The sequence below is a fragment of the Diorhabda sublineata genome, chromosome 3 (assembly GCF_026230105.1).
Source record: "Diorhabda sublineata isolate icDioSubl1.1 chromosome 3, icDioSubl1.1, whole genome shotgun sequence".
Lineage (NCBI taxonomy): Eukaryota > Metazoa > Arthropoda > Insecta > Coleoptera > Chrysomelidae > Diorhabda > Diorhabda sublineata.
In genome coordinates this window covers 800406-827795 of record NC_079476.1, presented here as the reverse complement: position 1 = coordinate 827795, position 27390 = coordinate 800406, and the positions used below count along the sequence as shown (strand labels likewise).

General features: G+C 32.4%; 1 protein-coding gene across 1 annotated transcript; it reads left to right on the top strand.

Annotated features, from left to right (window-relative positions):
- Positions 1-399: 399 nt before the first annotated feature.
- Positions 400-8030, top strand: LOC130442140 (uncharacterized). The gene is made up of 6 exons (XM_056776219.1): positions 400-529; positions 4429-4560; positions 6636-6671; positions 7532-7643; positions 7702-7772; positions 7861-8030. The coding sequence occupies exons 1-6, from the start codon at positions 461-463 to the stop codon at positions 7876-7878; spliced, it is 438 nt and encodes a 145-aa protein (XP_056632197.1). The 5' UTR covers positions 400-460; the 3' UTR covers positions 7879-8030.
- The last annotated feature ends 19360 nt before the right edge of the window (positions 8031-27390 follow it).

Sequence of the window (27390 nt, the reverse complement as noted above, 5' to 3'; positions counted from 1 at the left end):
CTAAATGTATTATGCTTCGTCCGATATAAGGAAAATAGTTTTTAAGGATTTTGAAAAGCAAAAAAATAAACATTGTGATCTATTAGGAAGAACAAAGTTCATTATTTTTCCGATAAAAGGAAATATCTGACAACGATGTAATTACCACTATACCGGCCGTATCACAAGACGTTTCCGAGATGATTGAGGAGTTTATATACATAAAATTCACTCTCTATGATATTCTTAATAATTCATTATTCTCAATGAAAAAACGGTTATAGAATATATCATCAGTAACTTTTCATATTTCCAAAATAGAATGTGGACTTGAAAAATCAAATTATCGTGTTTGTCAAGTAGGGAAATAATTAAATAACTAGGAAGTTTGATAAGAGATATTGAAACCATTTAAATGGCAGAAGTAACCACAGAAGTACCATACGTACTCTTTGTGTATAAGAAAACATAAAACTAAAAAATGTATAAACTAATACCAGTCATATTTATATTATCTGCTCTGCAGTTTACGAGTTGCATTGATATAACAGTAAGTACTACAAAATACAAATCTGACTTTTTTTGCTTTTAATAATAAGTATCGAGACATATAACTTGATTTTTGTCTTTTTCATACTGTTATTTTTCATTTTTTGCTCAATTCATAGATCAAAATAACATGATATATACTATAATTCACCAATTACTTATTTAAAAAGCGCCTACAAAAGATTATTTTTCCTAAAAGGCAGGTCTATCGTGAATTAAACTATTTTTTGATGAAAGGCAACACTTGACAATTCTATGATAATTATCCAAAAATAAGAACATCCAATTTGTTTTAGATTACCTCTTAATTATGGGGGTTAACTATAAGGTTATTAGATACGATTTTCTTTAAAAACAGAATAGCCACAACGAAATCATTTGGATTTTGACATTTTATACCGATAAATCAAAATTGTTAAAACTATACTATGCATCAAAAATATATAAATATGATATAGGTAACTAGTCATCGATTAAACAAAAAGAAAAACCATAAAGTGTATTGAAAGCACAATATTAATGGCGCCTTGTGAGCGTGCTTACCTGTAAAATATCTCACACATAAAATCGATTTCATTGAACTTATACAAGGTCTCTCAAAATGCGAGTTATATCACTGCATTAACCCTTTAACGGTAAGGTGGGGGTTACATCCGACCTACTTCCTTCCATATTGAGTGTCTCATCCCTCTACCAACTATTTGTAGTACGAGAACCCAAGGAACCCTGTCAGTCTGCATCGAGGGACCCTCAGAACTAGATACACTGTTCTGCTAGGTAAGGTGATTTGCCAATTCCTGCTCAATATGTTTCAAAATTCACCTCAACAATAACAGGGACTAATAGGAATGTAACCACTGATAACTGGTTCATTTCCTATGGCAGAAGTCCTTTCAGAACGAAAGCTGACAATCGTTGATATACTTCGTAAAAATAAACCACAGATACCGCCTTCATTATTATCTGCTATTCCACACGGTTCTACCAAATACCTGTACCAAGATAACAAAATTATTTTTGCTCATGTACCAAAACCTAAGAAAAAGGTTCTGCTTCTGTCAACGATGCACCAAATGGGGAAAGAGAACGGGGACTCAGGAAAATCGAAGAAATTGAATTTTATAACTTAACAAAAAGTGGTGGTAGGTGTAAATACATTTGTAATATTCAAATGGAACTTAGATAGTGAGGAATTCTCAGTACACGCACGTGCAGATTTCCTCAAAAACCTTGCTTTTGGACTGGCTGAACCATATATGAATCAACGTCTGGAGAACCAACGTATTTCTACAGAATTGCGATTGGCAATGGGAGCCATTTTCCACCACAATCGTTAACTACTATTGCACCAACAAATCTAGAGCAGAAAAGAAGAAGGTGCGGTTATTGTAATCCTTCAAAGAGCAGGAAGGGCAACAATTTTTGTGCAAAATGCAACAGCAGTTTGTGTGATAGATACAAAATGATTTCGTGTCCCAAATTTGCTACTAATGATGAACTTTCTGATTAGTACCTTATTAGTAATTTTTTTATTGGTTCATTTTCAATCATTTTTATAGATTGTGATTCATCAAACATGTTTTTGAAACCGAAAAAGTACTAGCCGTATAACTAGTTAGAAAAGTGGTTCGAAAAGTACTTCACTTTGTTATTTGATAAGACTGAATAATAATTTTGCTTCAATGTAAAGTTAAACTTTCAATGTGGTTTTCTAAATGAAATAATTATTTTATTGATATAAATTATGAAACTAAATGTGATTGTTCATAGGTAGAATAAAAACTGTTATCACAAACTACCAAGTGACGAGAGTTGCTTCTAAAATAGTCATTTTGCTTTGGAAAAAAGTTGCAAAATGTGTTCCTGATTTTTTGAGTTATCAGATTGGTAGTGAAAAATGAATATGAATGTGGTTATTCGACTGATGTTTTGATCTATAGAAAATAAAATTGTTTTCTTGATTCTAAACTATTTAAAAAAAAACTAGATGGTTAAGCGAGAAAAATCGATCAGAAATCATCAATCTCATGTCTATAACGCAAAGATTAGTCGCAAATTACCAATAAGGTTTAGCCAATCAAAGCTTTTGGAACGTTTAAGTTCCTCCCTATCGAGCGCTAGAGAGACATTATTTAATGTAAATACTTGGAATAAATTTTTTAAATAAAAGGGTTTTCAAATAAATTTGTCATAGAGATTATTTTATTATTTTTCATTTCATACTGAATTGCCATTTTCATCGTCGTTTAGTTATTTCGTTACGACTTTTGCCACTATTCGTGCGCAGCAGTTCAACGATCGATAATAATATGCGCCGAAAAACTTTCGAGTACGTTTTAGAAATAAAGGTAAGTTCAAAAATGCGGCAGCAGCTAAATACTTTTATGGATCTCTCGACCGCTCGATTAGGACGAACTTGAACGTTCCACAAGCTTTGATCAGCTAAACCTTATTGTTAATTTTCGTTATAGACATGTGATTGTTTGGTGGTTTTCAATCGATTTTTTTCGCTTAATGCAATGATATAACTCGCATACGAACGTTTTGAAAGACCCTGTATATATGTTACTGGAAATGTATGTTGTATAAAATCCTAGGATACTTATATAATTCCAAAATCATATTAGGAAATGTAAAAAAATAATTATTTCTGTCATAAAACACGTTGTTAAAATGTAATTAGTAATTTTGATTAAAGCATTCGTTGAGACAACAACGTTCAGGTAACAAATATAAAAATTTTCATATTATCTCACTAATAAAAGCTTCGAAAATAAAGTATTTAAGAAATTTTGAAATGTATTTATCACAAAACCGATTTATTTTATTCTTATAAAGTCGAACTTCCGTTTGGTATGTAATAAATCTGTTAATTAAGTTATAAATGTCACAATATTAAAGTTAGTACACAATAATTTATTTTTATAGCAGAGACATCTTGTTGTAGTACAGTTTTTCTTGCAAAGGTACTTTTTAAATATCTGGCCGGTTCCAGTGGATTGTGGATTAGCAACTAACCATCTCCGTACTCGGACATACTCTGCATCAAGAAGAACTCACATTAATATGAGATAGAGAATATAATTGATTTTTTGATTTCGTTCTTGGTACCAATTTGTTAAAGCTCATCGTTGGTTTTAGCCAAAACTACACCTGTAATATTTCGGGCATCACCACTATCTACATTTCCGATTGCCATTTTGACAATGTATAGATTTTCTGGGAAGTGCGTCTAATATAATTTATTTTACACATTTCCGTGCGATTCTAGGGATTACATACATTTCCTAGGAATTGTATTTCGATGACGGATATGATATACATTTTCAGTAACATATTCAGCTTGTTTCTAAATTCAGGACGTGATTGCTCTTATGAAATTGAATTAAATTGAGTCTTTATCCTTTTTTCTAAACGTGTACGGTAATCCATAACACCTAGAGGTGATTTTTTCCAGGATTTATTAAAAATCGTATCAAATTTCACATTTTTACAGTTTTCCACTGAATTTTTTCATTAAATCATAAATTATGGTATTTTCTTTCTCTGCCAATAATTTTGGATGAAAAAAATGTTAACTTATAGTTTCAATCCATGGAACTTCATTTTGAAAAAAAGTTTTTATATGGAATGAAATGAGGGTTGCTAATTTCATCCCCGTTTAATGTAACAGGAATATTGAAAAAATAACCTTTGTGAGTGCACGAAAATAATTTCAAGATACTGACTTTACTAAAATTTAAAAAAAAAATGAAAAGTCATGTTTAGTAATATCTCGGAAAGGGGTGATCTTTAGACGTTTTGTAATACGAAAAACACATTTTAATTTTATATGAGCAATAACCTCCTGAATTTCGTGGTAAGAATTCAAAAGAAAGTTTATTTAATTCAAATTTAAAGGATTTTGGGCCAAATTTGATGAAGGATTATAAAAGGATACATGATAATTGTGTTGCATTAACCGGAGCTACGGATGGAATGATAGGAGAAGTTAAAGATGGAGTTTTCAACGATGAGAACGATATCATTAAGGTATTATTCTAATATGCATTAGCTTTTATTCATATGAAAGACTCAATAATCTGATATTATGAATTTTTCTTCTCATAGGTATTATGTCATCATAAAAAGAAAGCAATATATATATATTTATTTGTTATAAAAATCATTCATTATATTATTTGTATTAGTTGAAGATTTATCATTATCTGTGTAGAGGTTTTATTTTAGTTTTTCTAATTCAATTGTGTATTGTTTAACCGAGATGTCGTGAAAATTTGATTGGTTACATAATAATTTTTTTCCTTAGTAATTTAAAGAAATACTTCAAATGATAACACACACAAACGCGATAAATTGCAAAAAATGAGGCACGGTTCTATATTTATTTCGTTGATAAAAAGGACTATGAAATAATCTAAAGCGTTGCCAATTGTTTGATGGCTCAAAATCCATTTTGTATTATTTTATCACACTTGAATCAATTTTAATTATTTTGGAAGAATTTGAAATGATTCTTATTCTGTTTTCGTTTCTGTTTGTTTTGATTGAATTAGAAATAGAAGGAGAATTCACGATCTAGAATCGTTTTTTGTTCCAAATATCTCTAGTGGTTCACGTTAATCGTAATAGATTGAATTTTTTTATGGAATATCGAGCTAAATATAATTGATTCAATTTCTCATTCAATCCTATATGGAGTTTTCAATCGACCTAACCCATTTAAAAATTTTCTCCATGAAAATAACGTTATTTATTCAAGTCGAACTTTTGAAGTTCTTAGGAATGAAAAGGTGAGGGATTAAACATCGACTAAAATGAATCAATTGCATCAATTTCACAGTGCAGATCCAGAATGGCCCGATTTTATATATTCAAATTTGATACACGATTCAATATCTGCCTTAATATGGTTCTCCATTCCAACTAATGTGGCTGAAAGGGGAGGAATGAGTCTTTCGAAACGTTTATAATAATATCACAAACAATAATGTTTGTAAATCCTTGTAAATCAATGATGTAACACGATATGATTAGGCCCAATTCTATCTATAAATATCTTAGTGAGAATATCATTTAAAAACTCTTACATGCAGATTCCAGTGCATTCAGATACCGTCCTGCCAATACAGTTATTTGAATCTGTTTCTGAATGAATTCTGATTGTTTTCTATGATATCAAGATTTGTTATTTTCGTAACATTGTTCTTAGCAAATAAAATAACTTCATTTTTTGTGTTATTGCACATTTGCACAGTCCTCGAAGCATTATGCGTAATATAAAATCTTCACCAACAGGTTTTGGTTGAAGTCATAAAACTAAACACGTCGTTCTTTGAAATCTTTGATAATTTGATTCGTGCGGTTTCAAATCAAACGCAAAACAATCCAGATAGATAATGGAGGACTATCAATTTCACTTCTAGCTCGTCGAGTGGATTTTTTAGGGTAAGAGGCGATGCAGTCCGGGACAGCTAAATTCATTAGACAGTCGGTGATGATCTAATGATTTGCCATTACGATGGTATCTGTAAATTGCTCATACTATCTTACTATGCTCTGGTTTGTAGTGATATTAATACCATATGTGGTACTGACAGAAGCGCGTCATTAATACCAAGAGGAAGCTTTAAACTCCAGAGGTTCCTCTTTGTAACAGTTTATTGTTCACATTGGATTTATATGTAGCTATGATTTTTATGAATTGTATGAATTATCTATCAAATTTTTGACAAAAGCGCCTCTACATTGCCTTAATAAATCTGTAGGTATTCCATCGACAAATATTTGAATTTTCAACAATAAGATTTGAACAGAAAAACGAAAATTCAAATCAATATTATCCAAAATGATATAAAAAAATAATTTCTCCATTTTTTTATTCCTTGAACCTTTCGATATATTTATGCTTCTAAATGTTTTTCATTTAAGGTCTCTTCTCTTTTGGAATTAGTTATTTTTTAATAATTTTTGAAAAAATATAAAATTTAACTTTTCGAAAAAATAATATGACATGCGAGATGATTCCGTTTAATTCTTTGTTATTGTTTGTATTTACATGATGTCATGCGAAGGATTTTTCTTTATTTTCAAAATATCTTTTACAGGAATATACAGCTTGCATTTGGTTGAACGTGGGAGTGGTAAGTAAAAGCATAAATTCAATATTTCACATTTGCCCTTATTGAAAATGGACAATTTCATTTGATCAGTATAATATTGCGTTTTTTTTTATGAACGGAAGCTGAATTTATTTACTGTATTGTCTTGGTTTTACCATGATCTTGCCTGCAGAAGAAACGGTCTTTGCCTCCTTTGGAGCCGATTCTCCTTACTTAGTTGAACGATTGTTCTTTTGCTTCGAGTGTAAAGTGATGGACCCACGTTTGACTTAATTTTTGTGAAATATTGCCAAACATTCGATGGAAAAATCTTCACGACGTTGTTTTTGTTCCATTTGGTCGACCACTGAGATGCTGGTCGACCAAATGCTGTTCATAATGAAGGAGCAGTCTCGCCAAGATTAGAATATAGGTTAGCTTTCTCTTCGGTTGAGCTAATGCCTTCCAAATAACAACATTTTTACAGATTCATGAAAAACGTTCACTATTGATGGCTAACAAACAAATTTTGAACAACGCGGTGTCTTTGAACTTGAAATATATGCTGTACACTTTGTGTTTTTTCTGCAATTTGCATTTTACTCACTATTAGAGAAACCTAAAAGGAATTAAGTAATTCGTTAGGTTAATTATCGTGAATTACATGTTGTTTGTTTGTCCATGGATACCAATAATTGCTCAACAGTATATAAACTGATGAGAGTAGATTGAGTGCAATTTGAGTGTTTTATAACCAGTTTTATAGTTTCCATAAAAGCGAGTGGAACCCTTTCTTTCTAATTATTTATTGTTAAATTTTGTCATTGTATTTTAATCGATGTACATTTTTATATAAAGAGATATTTGATATGTATTCAGATTTGAGATATATTTTATTTTAGATCGACAGTAAACTGAATATGAACTTAGAGAAAATGGCGTACTACTGGCCATCAAAAATTTCCCCAGATCAAATTTCCATCTACGCTTCTTGTATCAAAAATGCAAGAGAAGGTAATAGCTAAATAATAATACAACGTATTATTTTCTAAGTATGTTTTTCATTTTACAGAGACCAAATTAACAACAACTGTAGAAAAGATATGGGGGATTGCCAAATGTATTGAAGATGAAATTCCAGAGGTAAATATCGACTCACAGTTCAATTAGAAATTGGTAGATCAAATCGTACTGCGAAAATGTAGCATAACGATAAATTTTTTCGTTGTAGGATCACATATTTTTTTAAACTGTTGAAAAGGAGATTATGCAAGATGAAGATATGCAGCAACAACTCGAATGGCTCAAATACTATCCACCAACTTTCTAACATTCAATCATAAAATGAAATGCGATTATTATAAATTGAATATTTGAAATAAAAGTTTTAAAATTCATAAAGGTGTATCATTTATCTTCATCTAGTACACTTATTAATTAGCAAGACAAGGAAACCTCCTATCAACGGTATGATTCAATCTAGTTTCGGAAGGCATAAAGCTTAAAGAAACTACAATACAACTAATAACAGTAGCAGAAAAGACACGCCTGAATTACAATAATGACAAAACTAAGTTTATGGAAATAAAGAATGTGGTAGTAAGACAGAAAACATAATCGAGAGCTAATAGAATTTGAGGAAGTAGATAATTTCATGTATTTGGATGTACTACTAGATAATAAATGTCAAGAAGGAAAGGAAATCAAACTAAGAAATGCCAAAAGTAACAGAATTCTCAGAAGAATATTAACATCGAAAGAGATATCCAAATCTACGAAATATAATGCCCCCACATACGCCTGTGAAACTTGGATAATGACGAATAAAACTAAACAGAAATTGGAAATCTGAGAGAAAGAAATATGAAGGAGAATTTTTGGAGAAAAGCAGACGGAGTTAAATTTACACACTTATGAAGACAAAAAGATTACTAAGTCACTTAAAACTAATAGACAGTGTAAGACATTGTTCGTTTCATCAAACCTCGAAATATTGAACATAAGACATCCGAATAAAAAAAAATTTTTTGAATGCCAACAACGACAGAATATTAATGAGAAGGCTGAAGCCCACACAAGGCTGCAATACCGCGTGGTTTGATGTAATTTCAAATCATTCATTCTTATCATAAACTGAACGAGCTGAATCATTCCAATATTAGAATCCATGCAGAAGTTGAAGAGCCAGAAGTCCAGAAGAAGAGAAAGGAACAATATCGTCTCTTCAGGTTGTTACTTCTTAGAGATAATTTATCATTGACAAGGCAATAGTGATTTGTAGAATACAAAATGATTCTTGGAATGCCTGCTAATAAACAAAAAAGAATTACTTGAATTACTTCTAAACCGACTTGACAATGGAATTGACTCGATGTCAATGGTCTCGACAACATACGCATGTGGGCGAGAAAAAGACAAAGCGAATTTCGTAACTTCCAATTTTGAGATGTTGTATGGCTAACTATTGTTTATGGTCACCTTTTCTCTTAATAAGAAGTTATGTGAATGAAATGAACTACTCCTCTGACCTCTTACCTCAAGATACTTCAAAATATAGCTGGTACAACCTTAGAGTACTTCCACTATATGTAAGTTATCTTCTACTTTTTTTCTTTTGAGCCTATGTGAAATACGAGGTATATTTTTTAAGTATGGAATTAAACAAAGGAGTGCAGAGATATCTACTTTTCTACATAATTTCCGTGAATATTGAGGCACTTGTCATAACGTGGCACCAGTTTTTGAATACCCTCCTCATAAAATTCTACCGCCTGACTTCTTGTTGACCACCGTATATCACAACTGTGTTGACTTCGATATCGTCTTTAAGATGCTGACCGCCCAGGTGTTTCTTCAAATGCAGGAACAAATGGTAGTCGCTGGGCGCCATATCAGGGCTGTAGGGAGGATGATGTAGAGTTTCCCATTGAAAAGATTTGAGGAGATCTTTGGTACGATTAGCCACATGTGGACGGGCATCGTCATGCAGCAAAACGATACCCTTACTCAACTTGCCACGTCTTTTGTTCTGGATTGCACGACGCAGATTGTTCAATGTCTCACAATAAGACGCTGCATTGATTGTCTCATTACGAGGCCGGCACATAATTTTACGGGCAGAAATTGTTTGCTTAAACTTCACTTTTTTGGGTGATGATGAATGTCGCCTTTCCTAGGATTGTTGTTTCTTCTTCTTCACAAATCTCACAATGAATATCCGTCGATTTTACGCCTTTACCACTAAGAAATCGTATAACAGCCCGTACTTTACAATGGGCGGGACTCACGATTGTCGGAGGCATCTTAAACACTCAGTAAACAACGTACACAATAAAGAATCAGACTGTAATGGCGTCAGGTACTTACTTAAAAAATATGCTCGTATAATCACGAAGTTGAGACATTTATAGGTTCTTCCACAAACTGTGATATCCTGCTATCAATTGATTGATTGGCAAATGCAAAACCAAGATCGAGACCAGCATAGTCTTAATCTTGGTTTTGATCTTGAACACTTGATCTTGGTCTTAGTCTTGCAAACCTTTAGCTGGTCTCGGTCTTCGTCTTGAAAAATGCAAGACCAAAACATAGACTAGCTAAAGACTTGAAAGACTGCAAGACCAAAACCAGTCTCGTTCAGTACTATTACTCACATGATTAGTGGAATACCTTAAAACGGGCTGCTTGGAAGATACTAGAAGGAAAGAAGAAAAGAGGTAGATCAAAAAAAAAAACGCTGGAGGGTAGTAGTAGAAGAAGACCTTAGAGAGGAAAAGCAAAGGAACCGAAAGAAGTGGAAAGAAATTACGAGGCTATTGACCTAAATATTCTGCTTAAGAGCCTATAAATATACACTTATTAATAGATTTTAGAATCACATTTTGCGATTTTTATTAAAGCTGATCTTGAACTTGATGAGTCTCTAGTTATAATAGAACTTACCAAGTCCTATTGATAATTTCTCTACACGTTTAACGTTAGGATTCAGAAGATATTGATTCCGATTAAGGAACAAATAGAAACAAAGAGAAGTTGAAAATATTTCAATGAGTTACATCATTTTTTTTTTCAATTCCGGTTATAATTACAATCAAATCAAAGTAGGATATCATTTAATCCAGTTGATTTTAATAGACATGCAGTGAAGAAACCCTTTAGAGAGAATATAAGGATGTGCACTCACACGATCACTGTACCAGTTGGTACAACTTTTAATTACTTCCTTTACTGAAGGCACTCGAAGGTCTTTCTCTAAATATGCGTTATGTAATATACCGTGGGGTATTTACTGTAGCTCTTAACACCTTATTCAGAAACCTCTGCGGTATGTCTAAGGTGGAATTGCTTGAAGTCCCCCACATCTGGATTCCGTGAATCCAAATTGGTCTAAATATAGCCTTGTACAACAGCAGTTTGTTTTCTTGTGTAACTGGGTTAATTGTGTACCAATAAGTGTAACTGGATTCATTGTGTAAGTTATGATGAGTGGACTTGACTTCGTCCGCTTCAATCCCCCATTTTTTAGGCATTCATCTATTTTTTTTAATTGTCTCTATGCAATTTTTGTATTATGACGAAAAATTAATATTGAGGTATCTTAGAGAGTGTGACAACTTCGGTATGATTGGTCGCTGAAAGATTGGAGGTACAAAAGAGATATAAGAAGGGCCCCAGTAGACATCCTTGAGAGACCCCAGCTTCTATCGAATACAATACTGTGAATTCATCTTGCTGTTTCACCAAACAATGTCTATCTGTTGAATAGGATCTTAAGATAGGTGAAAAGGAATGTGGTGACTGTTTTTTAAGTTCATATATAATGCCTTCATGCCAACCTCCATCAAATGCTTGACTAACATCCAAAGAAAATGCTGAAAGATAGGAGACTACTCTATGTACCTCTTCAATAGTGTTATGGGCAGAAAATTGGAAAGTTAATGTAGACAGATCGCAAACCAATTTAAAGATAATTTCTCATTATTGATATTGTTAAATGAAAAAAAAATAAATTTGATAATATACTCCTTCTCTAATAATTAGAGATTTCAAGAGTATGAAGCTAAATTTTACTCGACCTACATTTTCATAATTAATTGTTGGAGCGATTTTATCCTAGCGTTCAAACGAAAACTTCAAACAACTTTATTTCAAATGGAGAACCCCGTTTTCCATTCGATTCAAAACTTTCCTCCGGATTTAAACATTTCAAACTAAGTGAACTTTTGCTGGTATATAATATAATGAGGTGTTAAATGTTTTGTTTTTGTTGAAACATGAGATCACGAGCAATGTTAGTCCTTGCGCGAGGATAATATGAACAGGAGAACTGCAATACAGTTTAGAACAATTCAGTCTTAAGCCTTTTGTCTTTGTAATTTCAATAAATGCAGTGTAGTGTAGTCTCAATGATTATATTCATAATTAAATAGATTTTAAAGAACTGAAAGTAACTAGATAACTGGAAAAATATGTTAATCAGTTATTTTAGAGGTGTACTGTGTATACTCATTTCGATCTCCTTTGGTTTAGCCAGTTAATGCAATTATCACATGCATTAACCAGTACACCTTCTTATCTGGATGGAAAATATAAAATTATCATAATTTAGAAATAACTAGAACCATATCACATACAAACAGAATGTTACAACGTTCTTAGTGTATATCAGCCAAAACTAAAAAATGAGTAAACACATCTGCCAAGTGGTTATACAGCTGCTGAAGAAGATGCCATCATGAATCCCTAGAGGGTTGTATAAGCTTAAGAATTATTCGCAAGAGTTCGCCATCGTAAACACCCCCTATTTGCAATAATTGGAATGGTGCCTAGCCCTACTTTCATTATACCTTCATAAATGTACTTGTTTGGTATGCGAATGGATACAGATAGAGAGGTTTCCAATTCAGAATCTCCGTTCTAGAGTAGTCTTGAGGATTTGGGATATGTGTGTCCTTGTTTCCTGCTTTTACTACAAAGGTTACTTTGGCCCTTCTCCAAGGCTTTATACTGCTTCTAATGAGGCGGATCAAGTATGGCTGGATTTCGTCCTGTCCTCTTTGAAGGAGGGCTGGAAAGATTCCGTCCACTCCTTCAACGGTTGAAAGGTGTTTCAAGCACATTTTATTCGTTCACTGCTACATACTTAATCTGCAATTGTTGCAGTTTCTCTCGTAGCTTTGCTATGTTTTACCATTTATAAAAAAATTCAGCCTGCACGAAGAGCTGATGATTCAATGGTTGTAGACCTTCGAGCTGCACTGTATACTTCAAATTCTGTTATATCTAAAACCGATAATTGGAGAGGTTATCCACAATCAATGTTTCGATTCCCATTATTATCTTCATAATTCAAATTTGATAGAAATTTAAACTGGTATTTCAAGCTGATAGTCATTCATGTCTTGATGTCCTCGCTTACTCTCTTATCGATAATTATCTATCTCTTCACTAGTTTTGTTGAAAAGTTTATATTTTCATACTTATAAAAGGAAATTTTATATTCGTGGAATCTTTTCATTGTATCCTAAAGAATCAGCTAAGTTCACGAGACAAACTATTGTGATAACTTTGAGATTAATGATTATAATATTAAAGTGAAGCTGATTATCCCCTACCAATATCATTTTTTAGTCTTGATATACCATCTAACTTACTTGTTTGGAAAGCAATTTCTCATATTCAACGTAAATTTTGGAAAATAAAAGTTTTGACGTAATATATATTAGTTTGTTTGAAAAAGATGGTATATAGATTGTGATTGTTTCTTATTCAAGTAAATATTATACTGTAGAAGATGAAATTTGATGTTTTTCTAATTTAAAATCTGTGTTATTGGTGATTTTTTTTATAAGCGACATAAAAAAACTGCATGTATAGAGCTGAGATGAATAACATGATGAAATTTAGAAATCCGTAGCAAAAAAATAAAGCATAACAGCCTATTTACTTCCCGGTATTTCAAAATTTGTTTTTAATAATATAAGGACTTGCCTTATTATCCAGAAATAAGTTAATCCAAGAACACACTGTCACAAAAGTGTTCCAAATTAACTACTTCAAACCAAACATAAATTGTTGTGTTTTAGTATACACAAAATCCGGTAATAACAAAAAATAAATGGTATTATCGACACTACAATCAGTTTATTTCCAAATAAACAGCATAAAAGGACTTGAAAATATTTTTATCCATTTAAAGAATTCTGCTCATAGACGCGAATCGTCAAAATTTCCTAGCGATGTACCGTTCCGCCGTGGGAAAATGGAAAATTCGGACTGGGAAAGTTCGGCACATAGACATAATCTCTACGATTCTGCGACGAAGCGCTAGTGGAGGGAATGCGTATGGAAAAGGTGGGGAGGGGATATCATTATTTTGCAGCATCTGATCTTTTCCCGGCTCGAACCCTTGCATTTACTGGAAAATCGGTTCAATTTTCATACATTTTTTCTACCTTATTGAAGATACAATAATTTTTGGGATTTATATCCGCGACAGGAGAATTTTATGGACGGTAGCCAGAAAAATGTGAACGTAAGTGAAATATACACTCTGAGTATAAAGCTCTGGAAACGTTTTCCAGAAGTTATCAATAACATCGAATCTGAATAAATTTCTCACATCAATAAAGCGAGTCATTTCTAAGAAAATAGTGGCCAAACTAGAGAATCCGTATGCTTAATATTTCTATTAAGCGTCAATTTGAATATTGAATTTTGAAGTTCAGGAATCCAAAGTTTTTTTTTTTGAGATACCACAAAATTGATCACATCGCAATTCTTAACTAATTGATTCCCGGGCGATGAATACTCAAATGTTTGAAAGCTCGAAATATATCAGAGTTAGTACACTTGGGTGTTCAATTCTACTTCTACTTCTACTTCTACTTCCCTCTCCCTATATTTGTGCTTTCTTGGTAATTCTATTTTCATCCATTCTGCACACATGACTTTTTGGGCTTTGGCAATTAATACTGGACTCGTTATTTATTTCTTTCCTCGTGACTTATTGTTTATTTTCACACCGCCAGTGTTCTCATACACTTTTTTTATCAGCTCTTTTCTTTATCGACACCCAGGACTCATATCCATACAGTAAAGTCGGTCTGTTCATAGTTTTATAAAATCTTATCTTTGTTGCTTTGAAGATTGCTTTTGCTCTAAGAATAATATCCAAGAATCCCTTCATTTTACTATCTTCCGCTTTCAAATTTTCTATTTCTTCCGTCTCATCTTCTATATTAGTAATCAGTACACCTGTATTGTCGAATGTTGTCAATTTAATATTCCTCGTTTTTGGTCCTGAAAGGTTTGTTTTACACCTGTTCTTACTTTTGCCGTTGCACTTCCATTTATTTATTTTATTTTCATACATTCATCGTGAGGTCAAATATTTTTTATTCTTTTTCCATTATACTACAGATTTTCTCCAGTTTTCCGTGGAGAAAATCTATGGGAAGCAAATTGATTACTAAATCAGTTTCTCCCGTTGTATTTCACTTACTTATATGATTCATTTCAAAACTTTTGAGTTTGTATGTTCCAGTCGAATCCTCCAATCGAAATTGTAGTAGACTTTTCCACTTGACAGCGCGACATTGGTTGAATTTCTCCAAAGTTTGCTTATGTCAAACTAATACGAATATAGAAACACCCTGTATGTATCCGATGATAAATATACTGGGAGAAAAACGAAGCTCTGTAATTGTACGTGGTTTCCACTGCATTTTCGTCAAAATTCAACACATTGTAATTTCTGTGCAACATGAGTTTCTTACCATATATGGTGTTAAAACTTCTGAAGAACTTTTCCGGAAGGAATATTCTGTATTACCATTTCCTTCTCCATTTTTTTTCTCGTAGTTCTACAGCTAGGAGTTCAATCACACTCAAAGGACTCAAGGACTCATCCGGTACACGATAAACGTCCAAATTCAACTCAACTCCCAGCAATTGGGAATTTAGTTGAGGGCTGGAACCAACAAAAATAAGGATAGAAACGGGAACATAGATGTATATAACCAAAGAAGGAACGAGTAGGTCGAACAAATTCTTATAAAAAGTGGCTGATACTCTAGCATATATTTTTTCCACAAGATAATGAAATATGAATCTGTTTTATTCTATTAGTTCTGTTCCAAATAAAAAACAGAAAATACGAATTCACATGGAAATTATTATATAAAATTGGGTTGAAATGAAAGGAAATTGATAAAGATAACTGGAATTTTTGTAAACACTATAATACAAAGCTGAAAATATATAAGAAAAACTTATCAGCCAATATATACGCTAATAACACCACAAATTTCATTAAATGTACTTTCATTCAAACACTTTAAGACAGAAGGTACGTAGAGGTCGATTTAGCCAATTTTATCGAGTTCGTCGTATGGAGTGCGAGGTCAATTTCTTCAAAATGTTGGATTAAATAAATCAGAAGTGACTAATTTGGTAAAAACTGTCCTAATTGTAGATCGCTAAAAATATTTTTCAATTCCGATTTCCAATTTACTTAATGTTACCTATAATATAAGAAGCTTTCTCTTGAACATACATTATTTAATTGAGAAATTCTCGTTTTTGTCAGAACCCATTTATATTTTGAGATGTAGCATGAATACTTCAAAAGAAAACAATTCCTAAGAGGACGGGTAATGATTGAGTTGGAACTTTGGGCAAATAACCTTCTTTTTTTGGAAAGTATTCAAATGAACTTTCAAGTTTAAAACTCGAAAATGCTACGACAAATAATATTGAATACATAAATTTGAAATGAAAATGCAACAATCATTTTATGGATAAGATAAAAATTCATGAGATCTCACATTCCCAGCACTCACTTATAGTAGTATCAATAGCTCATTCAACCAAAAAAATTCCATGTATATGTGTCGCCTCAATTTTATTGTTTCCAAACTTTTAAAAGTAGATCTGAGTTGTAAGAATAATATACGTGGATATACATGAAACTAAGAATTTTTTCAACTTTCACTTGATATAATCGATTATATCAATAGATATAATTGACTGAAATAGAATCATTTCTAGAGTTACTATTAATGATTTGGTAAAAAAGATTGAGGAAACTACTGCTATAGAAGATTTTTCAAGTCATCAACTGAAGATATATATCTGCATATACATGTAATATCAAAAACGTTTCCAAAAAATGATGTTCCAAGGTATTTCATGAAGAACTCGAATATACCTTTCAATTGTTGACTATTTTCATATATATTAAAAATGGATGTACTAATGTCTGTTGCGCAACGCATATTTATTCTTTTTATGGTCAAAAATGATATAAAACCCGCAAAAATTCCAAAAATAATGGCGACCTTACCACATGCGCGGTGGTACCTCAAAACAAATATTACCGAAGAGGACGTCAGTACTGCAGAAAAACTCATGGAAGACCATCGCAGTACTGTAAGAGATAGACACACGCGCCTCCTGTATCAGTATGAAGAGGGAGAAAATTATTGGACCGAATATTCATCACAGGCAAGAATTGGGCGCACAACTATTTTCCACGGAGTAAACACGAGTCTGTGGAGTGGAGGAGAGAAAATAAAATTGCTCCACTTCAAGCGAAGGCTACAATGTCAGCGGGGGGAAGGTTGTGTAGTGTTTTGGTACACGAGAGGGGTGATACATAAATTCTCCACCAAAATTTTTGTGTTTTTATATTGGGACAGATACATCTGAGATCATCCTCGTAACTCCACCTTTTTATATGGAACCAATGCATCACTCAAGTTTCTTGATTTGGAAATAGGACCTTTCTGCATTCTGCCAATAATCTCATCTAATATTGTGATCTTGGGAATCTCCAACGCACGTGCAAATTCAATGGAAAATCATGTAAAATGAAATAAATAAAGATATTAGTATATACAATTTTTATCTAAATCGAATCTCGTCCGCAAAGACACTGCTCCCTTCAACCAAATATCATTTTTCTACGACCGTGCCTTTTAGCCCACTTTCCCGCACGCATTTTAGTCTTGAATGTGTCACTTTCCCGCACTAATGCGGGAAAGTAAAATTATGCAAATTTTGACCTTATTAGATAGTTTTTTACTTCTGAGATTATAACTATTGTTACTACAGGTAAATAAATATTTACGAAATAGTCCATCAAATAAAATTTAAATATTTTCTAGCTTTTTGAAGCATTTTTAATTTTTTGAAAATATGAAATAATACAGATATTTTTTATATAACCTTGTAATTGTTACTAAAACGTCAAAGTTGTTCAAAACGTATTGAAAGTGACCGAATATGTGGAATCTTCTTTTAAATTGAACCACATTAAACCGAATCCGATACAATAATATTAATTCATCATCATCCGACGAAAAACTTCCCTAAGTCATTTTGAAGGCTGCAAATGAAGCTAATTCCGAGCTGTTACCTGCCAAATCCAGACTAAGGTATGAGAAGCAATACGACCATTTTGTTACTTATAAGGAAGAGGTATTTCTGGCGTATTTTTCAGACCTAAGTAAGGTTTTGAAATCTAATACATTATGGTCCCGCTATTCGATGGTAAAAAGTTTAACAAAAATAAAACAAAATTTGGATATAGGAAACTTCCATAAACTAACGTCGTTTCTTAAACAAAAAAATATTGATTTTCAAGCACAGAAAGCTTTAACCAAAGAAGATATATCCAGGGTTATGCTAGCTCCCGATGAGTACCCGATGAGTACCATTTTTGCACTGGCTGGCGCTCTCCGCAGATCCGAGCTTGTAAATATCACTGTCGACGACAATCAAGATAAAGGCAACCTAATTGTTGTGAAAATTTCTGATTCCAAAAATCATTCGTCAAGATCATTTGTTTTATCTGAAGAAATAAATGATGGAACCTATTTGACGCTGTACAGAAAGTACGCAGATTTACGATCACCTACCACTTCACACCGCCGATTTTTTATTCATTATAAAAATGGAAAATGCTCAGTTCAATGCTCAACACTATTGGTAAGATGCCAGCAGAGATTGTTGCATATTTACGCCTACTTAATCCGGAACGTTATACGGGACACAGTTTCAGACCTTCTTCGGCAACATTCCTAGCAGACTCCGGCGAAGAAATAACCAACCTAAAGCGCCTCGGTGGCTGGAAGTCTACTACTGTCGCTGTGGGCTATTTGGAGGACTCCGAGAATCAGCCAGACCTACAACCGATGCCATCCTTCCAGTTGAAACCAAATAACTCCACTGGACCGGCAATTCTTACTAGTCTACAGAATACAACAAATTGTGTTTTCAATATTAATATTTATAATAATTAGTAGTTTTTAGTTAAAGTTATGTATATTATTATGTTTGTTGGAATAAACTAATTTTTGAAAAATGGGTTGGTATACTTTTTTTGTATAGAAAAATAATGTTTCTCATGTCATGCGTAAAGTGTCTTTCTCGCACTTGACCGCTTCCGGTTAGGAAAATAACTATTTTAGGTTATGTTCTTACTTGAAAAGTCGAAAAAGACATTGAAAAATTTCTAGATTATATTGTTTATAATAGAATGGTCGATTGATGGACAGTTACACAGTTACTTTAGTGATGTTATCATTATTAATATAATTTCATCAAAGAATATAATAATTAATTTTACAAAAATTTCCTCAATGTTTGATATATTCTAATTTCATGGATCGTAATATCACGTAGTATATCATTCCATTATTTTTGGTGTCAAACGAATGTAACGTTTCTATCTATGGAAAAAAAACGAATTACAGGTTTTCAGGTGATTCGTCAATAAAACATTTCTAGTGTCTCCAATTTCTATCAAACGAGACTATCTATTTTGATTTATTGTGGACAAAAAAATCGTTTCGAGCAACGACACCCAAACGGAACAACAAATCAAGTAACCTCTTAAAAGATTGAAACATACCGTGATTGATGTTTTCACTTGAGCCGGTAAAATCCGCATCAATGACATATGGCTGTAATTTAACAGTTGGTTTGATTATTTCTCTATACAAAGATGACTACAAGCTTAGGATACGTGAATATCCTTTAATTGAATTGAAACAAATATAGTTTCAACGACCCTTTTCAGTGGATTATGAATTTCGAATAATTAATGTGGATAATTCTTCAATATCACTTTTCATCTGAAAATTTGAAACTGCAACTGTCGGTCAGAGGCAATTGAAAAATGATGTATTTCATTTTGTATTAAATATGGCACATGTAATCCAAAACCGTCACGATGCAAAAATTATTTAGACCCATAGCATGGAATTGATTCCCTTCCACTCTTTCCTATTTTTTGCTTTCGTTGTTCAGTCCTGAATTCCTTTCTCTTATTTAAAGCCTTTCATCATATCTGCGTACCATCTTTTACTTGCTCTTCCTCTTTTTCTTGATCCTCCTTGTTCTATGTCCATCAATTTTCTGTTTTTCTGAAAACTGACATTCTCTATATGTGATTCAGGAACTCCATTCTTTTGGATCTTACTATTTTGCTCCTCCAAGTAGATTTCATATTTCATTACTTGTTCGCCTTGGCCATAAATCTCCCTCCTTTCTACCGCCTAGAGTCCTTTCAAGTATTTTTTTTTTATATTCCTCTAATTTATTAAGTCATCCTCGCTTCTAGATTTTCTCCTTCGTTACCAAGATATACAAAACTTTGACCTTATTTTAACCTTTTTGCCTTTTCTTCGATCAGTTGTATTGACAAATTTCCCATTGCTCTTTTCCTTTGTGGTGTTGTCATTATCATGAACTTCGATTTATCTTCGTTGACCCTAGATTCACCGTCTCTGCCATTTCTATGAAGGTTCTGCAGGTTTCCTTAAGTTAATTTTCCGATGTTTAAAGGATTTCTACATCGTCTGCGTGAGCCAGTAGTTGCGATGCTCTTATTTTTAGTGTCTCTGTTCTGTTCAAACCGATTTCACTTTTTATATATTCTAATACTATATTGAACAGCGTAGTGGATAAAGAATCTTCCTGTTTTAGTTCTGTCTAGGTATGGAAACATTTAGAGATTTTTTGATTTGCCTTCGATTAATTCTGGGTCTATTTCAACACCAACGGAGATATTTTTTTATTTTTAAGTTTTTTAAGTAAAACTGCGAACCTAACCTAAATGTAGAAAGTTTTTATTGAATAACACGAATAAATAAATGATACAAACAAAATGAGTGAAAGGTAAAGGATAATCAGGAACTAAGGAACAAATTTGAAAGAAAATTGAAGCTTATAAATAATAGAAAATAAGAAACTGATATCTAGGAAAAAAATCGGAGCTGGAGTTTTTACCAGATACTCATATCACACACTAAATGATTATTTTTAAAAGAATTTTTCGCGTGTCGTGAGGAAAGGAGATGAAAAAAAGCTGCTAACCTATCGTAACAAAGAAACTCCGCAATTTCCTCCCACCAGCATTGTCATATTCTTCTTGTGCTTTTTGCAATATCTTCTTTAGGTAAAAATAGTCAATATCAACTCTTAAGACTAATCTAACGAATAAGGTCCATGAGGTATCAATTCAAACTTTACTTCATTAATTTTGGCTATTGAAATAACACTATCTTCTTACCCAAATGCGGCAGTTTTTGCTTGATTTATACGCTCAAACGTTACAATAATACTCGCCGTTGATATTTTTTTCTTTTTCAAGTTGGTAGATGGAAATTATCCCAGGCGCATTGCAAAAAACCAACACCATAACCTTGCATTCAAATTGAATAGCCCTTGCCTTCTTTGGAGCTAGTTTTTCCTTTTCAGTCCATTGTTTTGATAGTTCTTTTGTTTCGTATGTAATGTGATGGAAGTTTCATCCATGGTTATGAAACTGCGCAGAAATTTGGATGTATTTCTTAGAAACATTACCAAACATTCGATAGAAACATCTTGACGACGCTGTTTTGGTTCCATTTTGAGCAAACGCGGCACCCATCTTGACACTCAAATTTTCAGTTGATATTCGATGGACTGCATTTTCTGAAATGCCTATCATGTCTCCTAGGTCGCGCACTTTCAGTCTACGCTTTTCTTCAACTATTATGAAGTCCTCACCTCATTCGGTCGACCTCTACGATGCTGGTCTTCGCAGGTCGTACTGAGTCGTTCAAAATCTTCTACCCAATATTTTACTAATGCTTACGAAGGAGCAGTTTCATCCAGAGTATAATATAGTTTAGCTTCTATATTGATTGAGCTAATGCTTTTCAAATAAAAGTATTGTATCACAAATCGATGACCAATTTTTTTCATGTTCACAAACTCACAGAAAACGTTCAGTATATTTTTTACTAAACAACGTGTCGTCTTCAAACCAGAAGCATATGCTGTATATATTGTGTACATTCTAATTGAGTGGTTTTTTTAAGCAAATACCGCCATCTCTAGATCAAACCATCCTTATAATGACAATTCCAGTTAAATTGTAAGAATATTCCACAGAAATAATCACGAGATCGACATGAATGGAAGATTATTCAATTCCATGGATTTAGAAAGTGAATAATCGATTACGATTTTCTTTAATGGAACTAAAAATTTATAAAACATAGTTCAAAATACTGTATGATAACTTGAATTGCGAATAAACATATTTTTGTTAGTTATAATAATATTGAAATAACAATTCCATTTCCAAATACATATCAAAAGAGATAAACAACTTTTTGGAAATCAGGGAGATATAACAGAATCTCATTTTCTCTTAGAAATATATATTTTATGTTTGTAGTAAACCTGTTGCTCCATTTTGATAACAAATTTTATTACACATTCTTTAGTAAAGCTAAGTAATGTATTTACCAAAAAACTGTAGGCGTTATCCTTCTAGTGGTTATGTGATGAATTCAGTTCCTTTTGAATTCTCTTGAAATTCGAGCGGAATAACAGCCAAGTCAAAGTTTTCTCTGGAAATTTCACGCGTATAGAGAACCTTCAAAGCGCAAAGGATTGAAGTTTAAACCCCCTAAATTCCTCCCTTCTCTATTATAACTCAAGCTGACATCCCGACTACCCAATATATTCGGAGTTTAATGTTACTTGAAATTCTATGTAGTTGGAAAACATTGTCAAGAATTAAATTAAAATGTTCAAAGTTCAGTAAATTATGGTTGAGTATTATAATAAAAGCCCGGGAACAGTGATCCCCGCTGTCTCTTACAAGTTGTGCACTCTAACTTACCTTGGTCTACTAGTAAGTTATAACTGTCTTATATGAGGTTAACTTCTTGTACAGTTACATGCACTGGTAAACACCTTCATTCAAGATAGTATGGATAATATATCGCTTCATCAACTCCAAGAACTCACTGGATATCTTTCTATCCGATTATATGATGAAACTATGCTGGAAAATCGATAATTTTCTATTGGAAAAATTCGATATATTTAAGAAGATGTCGATGAGCGAATAAACACCAGTAGAATAACGAAATTTCTAATTTTATTATACTTAATTATGAGTTATGGAGTGCTAAAAAAGTTTGTTAAGGCTATTAAACATTAAAAATTTGGAGGTAGTAGTTTTTAGAAACTTCTCAAAGTGCCTATCCAAACTATCAGAAGTTGTATTCACTAACGCTCTCTCATTTTTTCTAGACAACTATGGGCTATATATAACATGGTTGTGCCCTAAGGACCATGCTTCTGAGAATGTTTCAAATCATTCCACATGCTTTTCGTTTTCGATAACTTTCGAATGTTTTAATCTACATTACCCCTTCACTTACGTCGGAAAACTTGATTTTGCAAATAAATCACTAATTTGGTTGATATTTATCTCACCATATGCTAGAATGTCCATGTGATTAACTCCTCCAATGTTGTCCAGATTTCTTCTTTTGTTATTTTTATGGTCTTTTTTGTCACCTCTCCGTTTTACTTTTTCCGATTACTACGTTGCTTACTCTTTTCCTAATTACCTCCTCAACGCTCTGTATCTCCCATTCCGTTATGTTATAATCTTCCCATTCCTCCGTTCCCAGTACTAACCATTCTTTATATCCTTTCTCCTTATTTATATCCTTTTTGATATTCTTTTTCCTGCCTCTGATTCCTTACTTCTTGGCACTCTATGCACTATGGCGCCACCTCCCTATAGTTCTCATCCACCATCTTTTTCACTTCGTTGATTTTGTTCAAAATTTTTTATCTTTTTTCTTATTTCTTCCCTGCACAAGTAGAAAAAGGTAAAGAAGAAATACAAAAAATTATAGAACCAAATACAGAGCTATCAGAAACCATTGAAACGAATCCATTACATGGGAGGTGTACTATCAACGGAATGTAATAATTCGTGAAAAAAAAAAGGAACAAGACATATATAATATTATTTCTCAACTGAAGAAAAAAATTACACGTGAAAAACTCCAATAAAGTGATGAAAATAGATATCATAGTTCAAATTTCATCATAAAATCATTATTTACTCATTAAATTAGTTCTCTAATGTACAAAATGGATATTAAAGAGTGAAAAACTCAAATTTACAAAACACCTCATTATTAGTCGTGATGTCAAATGACACGTCCTTATTGAAGTCCAAACAGGGTGTTGGTTGTGTTTGGAACAAAAATCCTGTTTATTTTTTGTTCCTGGAGCGTTTTCATATCCTGATTATTACTCTAACATTTTAGAATCCATGATGACTGCATAATTTGCATCTAATATTTTACATTGTCTGAGGTCAAAACATTGAAATTATTTTTGTAATAATACAAACATTTAGTTTCCTTCTAGTACAGTTTTCACATTCAGGTACAATACAATAACTATAAAACGGTTATTTAACTTTCACTCTCGATGACTTTTATCGATATTATAACCTATAAAGTGACACATTTAAGGGAAACAAACATTGGACGTGGCAATTAACGTTATTCAAAGCCCGCAAAGAGTAACGGCATTGTTTACTTTTTGTATTACTGGAAACGTTAATCGGCATAATTGTAGATGCTGGTCACGTAACAATCCTCTTTAGATGCGTGAATCAATATCCCGAAAAACTGAATGTATGAGCTGAAATAAAATATTTGCTCCCTTTTTTATCGAAGGTACCTTAAATAGTCCGGCGTAATTAGACTTATTGCAAAATAGTATTTTACCTGAGTTGGCTCGGACATTTCCAAATTCGAGTAAGTATGTCAATTACATTGAAAAAAATTTGAGGAAGTTCGGTCGCGGTGGGTGGAAGTTGATGGTTGTGGGTGGCGTAAATGTGAAGATATATATTTCTGTCCTTTTCTAACGCATGAGGATTTCTAAAAAGATCTCAAAGTTTCTAGACTGAATTCTAGAATGTGTTCAACTGTTATAAAATTGGAATGTTTCAGAAAGTTATAAAAATCTCTGTAAATATCTGGAAAGTTCTAAAATGAGTGCCAACTATTGTAAACAATTTACAATGGTCTAGAAAATTCTAGAAATTGCCCAATTGATCTGGAAAGTTACGAAATGATTACAATTTATCATGTTTCATTAGTAATATTCTATAAAGTTATGGAAATTTCTAGGAATGGATTAGAGAGTTCTAGAAAGATCTAGAAATTACCTGATTGATCTGGAAACTTCCAACATGAATGCAATTTCTCATGATCTACTTAGAATGTTCGAAAAATTTATAGACATCTCTATGAATGATCTAGAACATTCTAAAATGATTGTTTTTTATTATAAGCGATTTAGAATATTCTAGGAAGCTCTAGAAATTTCCCAAATGATGTAGAAAGTTCCTGAATGAGTGCAATTCGTCATGATTGATTAGAAATAATCAAGAAAAATCCAGAAATTCCTAGAATTATCTAGAAAGTTCTGGAAATCTCTAGAATGACTTAAGAATGTTATAGAAAGTTTCTGTAATTCCCTAAATGATTTTGAAAGTTCCAGAATGAATGCAATTTCTGATGATCGCTTTAGAATCTTCGAGAAAGTTATAGACATGAATCCTTTAGACTATTTCTCGTGAGGTTACATAAGAAACATTGTTTATTAAATTAAACCTGTCAATATTCAGAAATTAAAAGGAATGGACAACATTTTGAGCATCTGCAGTAGTCGTCTATACTGTATGTTCACTAAAATTCGTAATTTTTCATAGACTTGATGGCATCAAGGTATAAAAAATATCACATAATAAATAATCAGTAAGGGTTTCTAGGATATGAAATATATAGGATGATCCATTTCAAATAACAAATTTCATTATTTTTCTGGAAAAATCAAAGATATGACAACAATGTGGTATTATTGAGATGTTATATATAAAAACTCATATTTTCTATTGAGTTTTAGCCATCTAAAGAGTAAATTAAAAATATTAAAAGATACATACATATTTCGTATTGAGAAAATATTTTTCAATTTCAATAAATAGCATTTAATAATAATATTGCAATTAATATTTCATCATATCAGGAAATAAATCTCAGCATATTTGAACTTGAAATGATCCCACCAAATTTGCTGAACGAAGTTTTGAAACAGTAATCTATAATAATGTAGTTGTGTGCCTCAAACTTAGTATAGATAAGCTTGCGATTCTCCGATGCGAAACAAGAGGCATTCATTCCACGAAACCTCCAAGCACAACAGCTTCAATCGACGTTCGTAGATCAGCGAACCATGCAAATAGAAAAGCTAATAGAAATAAAAGGAGTTCGATAGAGACGAACTTCTCTCTATTACCTTCGAATTTCAAACTCAGTTAAATTCAATACATTGATATTGTACACAAAGTGAAATGTGTAGGCCTGAATTACTATGATTGTTGGAATCAAATTTCATTGTGAGGAGATTTTAGTGCGACGAGGAATTATCATCATTTGAAAATATCTATTCTGTAGGCCGGTGTTAAAAATATACTAGAATATAGAATTTTTGACTACGTAGTTCTTGGATACCCGAATTTATCTCTTATTATCTCTTGAGTATCCTTAACGAAGTCAATATTTCACTGGAATATATTGAATATATAACTTTTTCCAAAGAAAAAAGTTAGCAAGCTAGTTGTGCGATTATGAGGATAAAGTACATTGGTTATCATGACTACATTTTTAGAAAAATCACTAATTTTCTTTGGAAAACCCAATTCAACTAACAAAAATAAAAAAACAAAACAACTCCTAAATTAATATACTTGTCATATTATGAGATATCTCATCCTTCTCTTGTAAAACTCCACATACTGGTTTAGTGGAATCAGCTTGTGATGAATGTTTCCATCTTTTGGTGGTTGTTCAAACGCTCAACGAAGGACAGGAATTTTTCGACGTGCAAGCTTAATTATGGCAGTAGGGTGGATGATCAAACACTTCATGGTTATATTTAATCATAATATCTGCTGCGCGTCGATCCGTATAAGGACGAGACCAATATCTGCAATAAGCATTCCTCGCCTCTTGTTTTAAATAGCAAATTCCAATGCAATGCAAGATCTTTATCATTTGAAATATCATTATCATTATCAAGAACATTATCATTTATTTTCGTACCCAGTCAACTTGAATGAATTTTTTAGCCGGAAGCATTACATAGTTTCATAAAAATGGATAGACAAATAATGCAGTTGAAACTATTGAATAACTTTTCAATCAGATACAGATAATTCGAATAAAATCAGAAATTTTTTAATCAAATCTCGTTTTAAATTCATTCAATCGACATAATTTCAAATTTATAATCTATATGCAATGTGCTTTGTTAGTAAGTAAAGACACGGTTTTCATTAACACCACCTGCACTACCTTTTGGGGTGGTGAGTAAT

What these genes read in the sequence shown, in the direction of transcription:
- LOC130442140 (XM_056776219.1), top strand. Translation starts at nt 461, where the DNA reads ATGTATAAACTAATACCAGTCATATTTATATTATCTGCTCTGCAGTTT. An exon ending in ATGAGAACGATATCATTAAG is followed by an intron (nt 4,561 to 6,635) that starts GTATTATTCTAA and finishes TATCTTTTACAG; the next exon opens with GAATATACAGCTTGCATTTG. An exon ending in TATCAAAAATGCAAGAGAAG is followed by an intron (nt 7,644 to 7,701) that starts GTAATAGCTAAA and finishes TTCATTTTACAG; the next exon opens with AGACCAAATTAACAACAACT.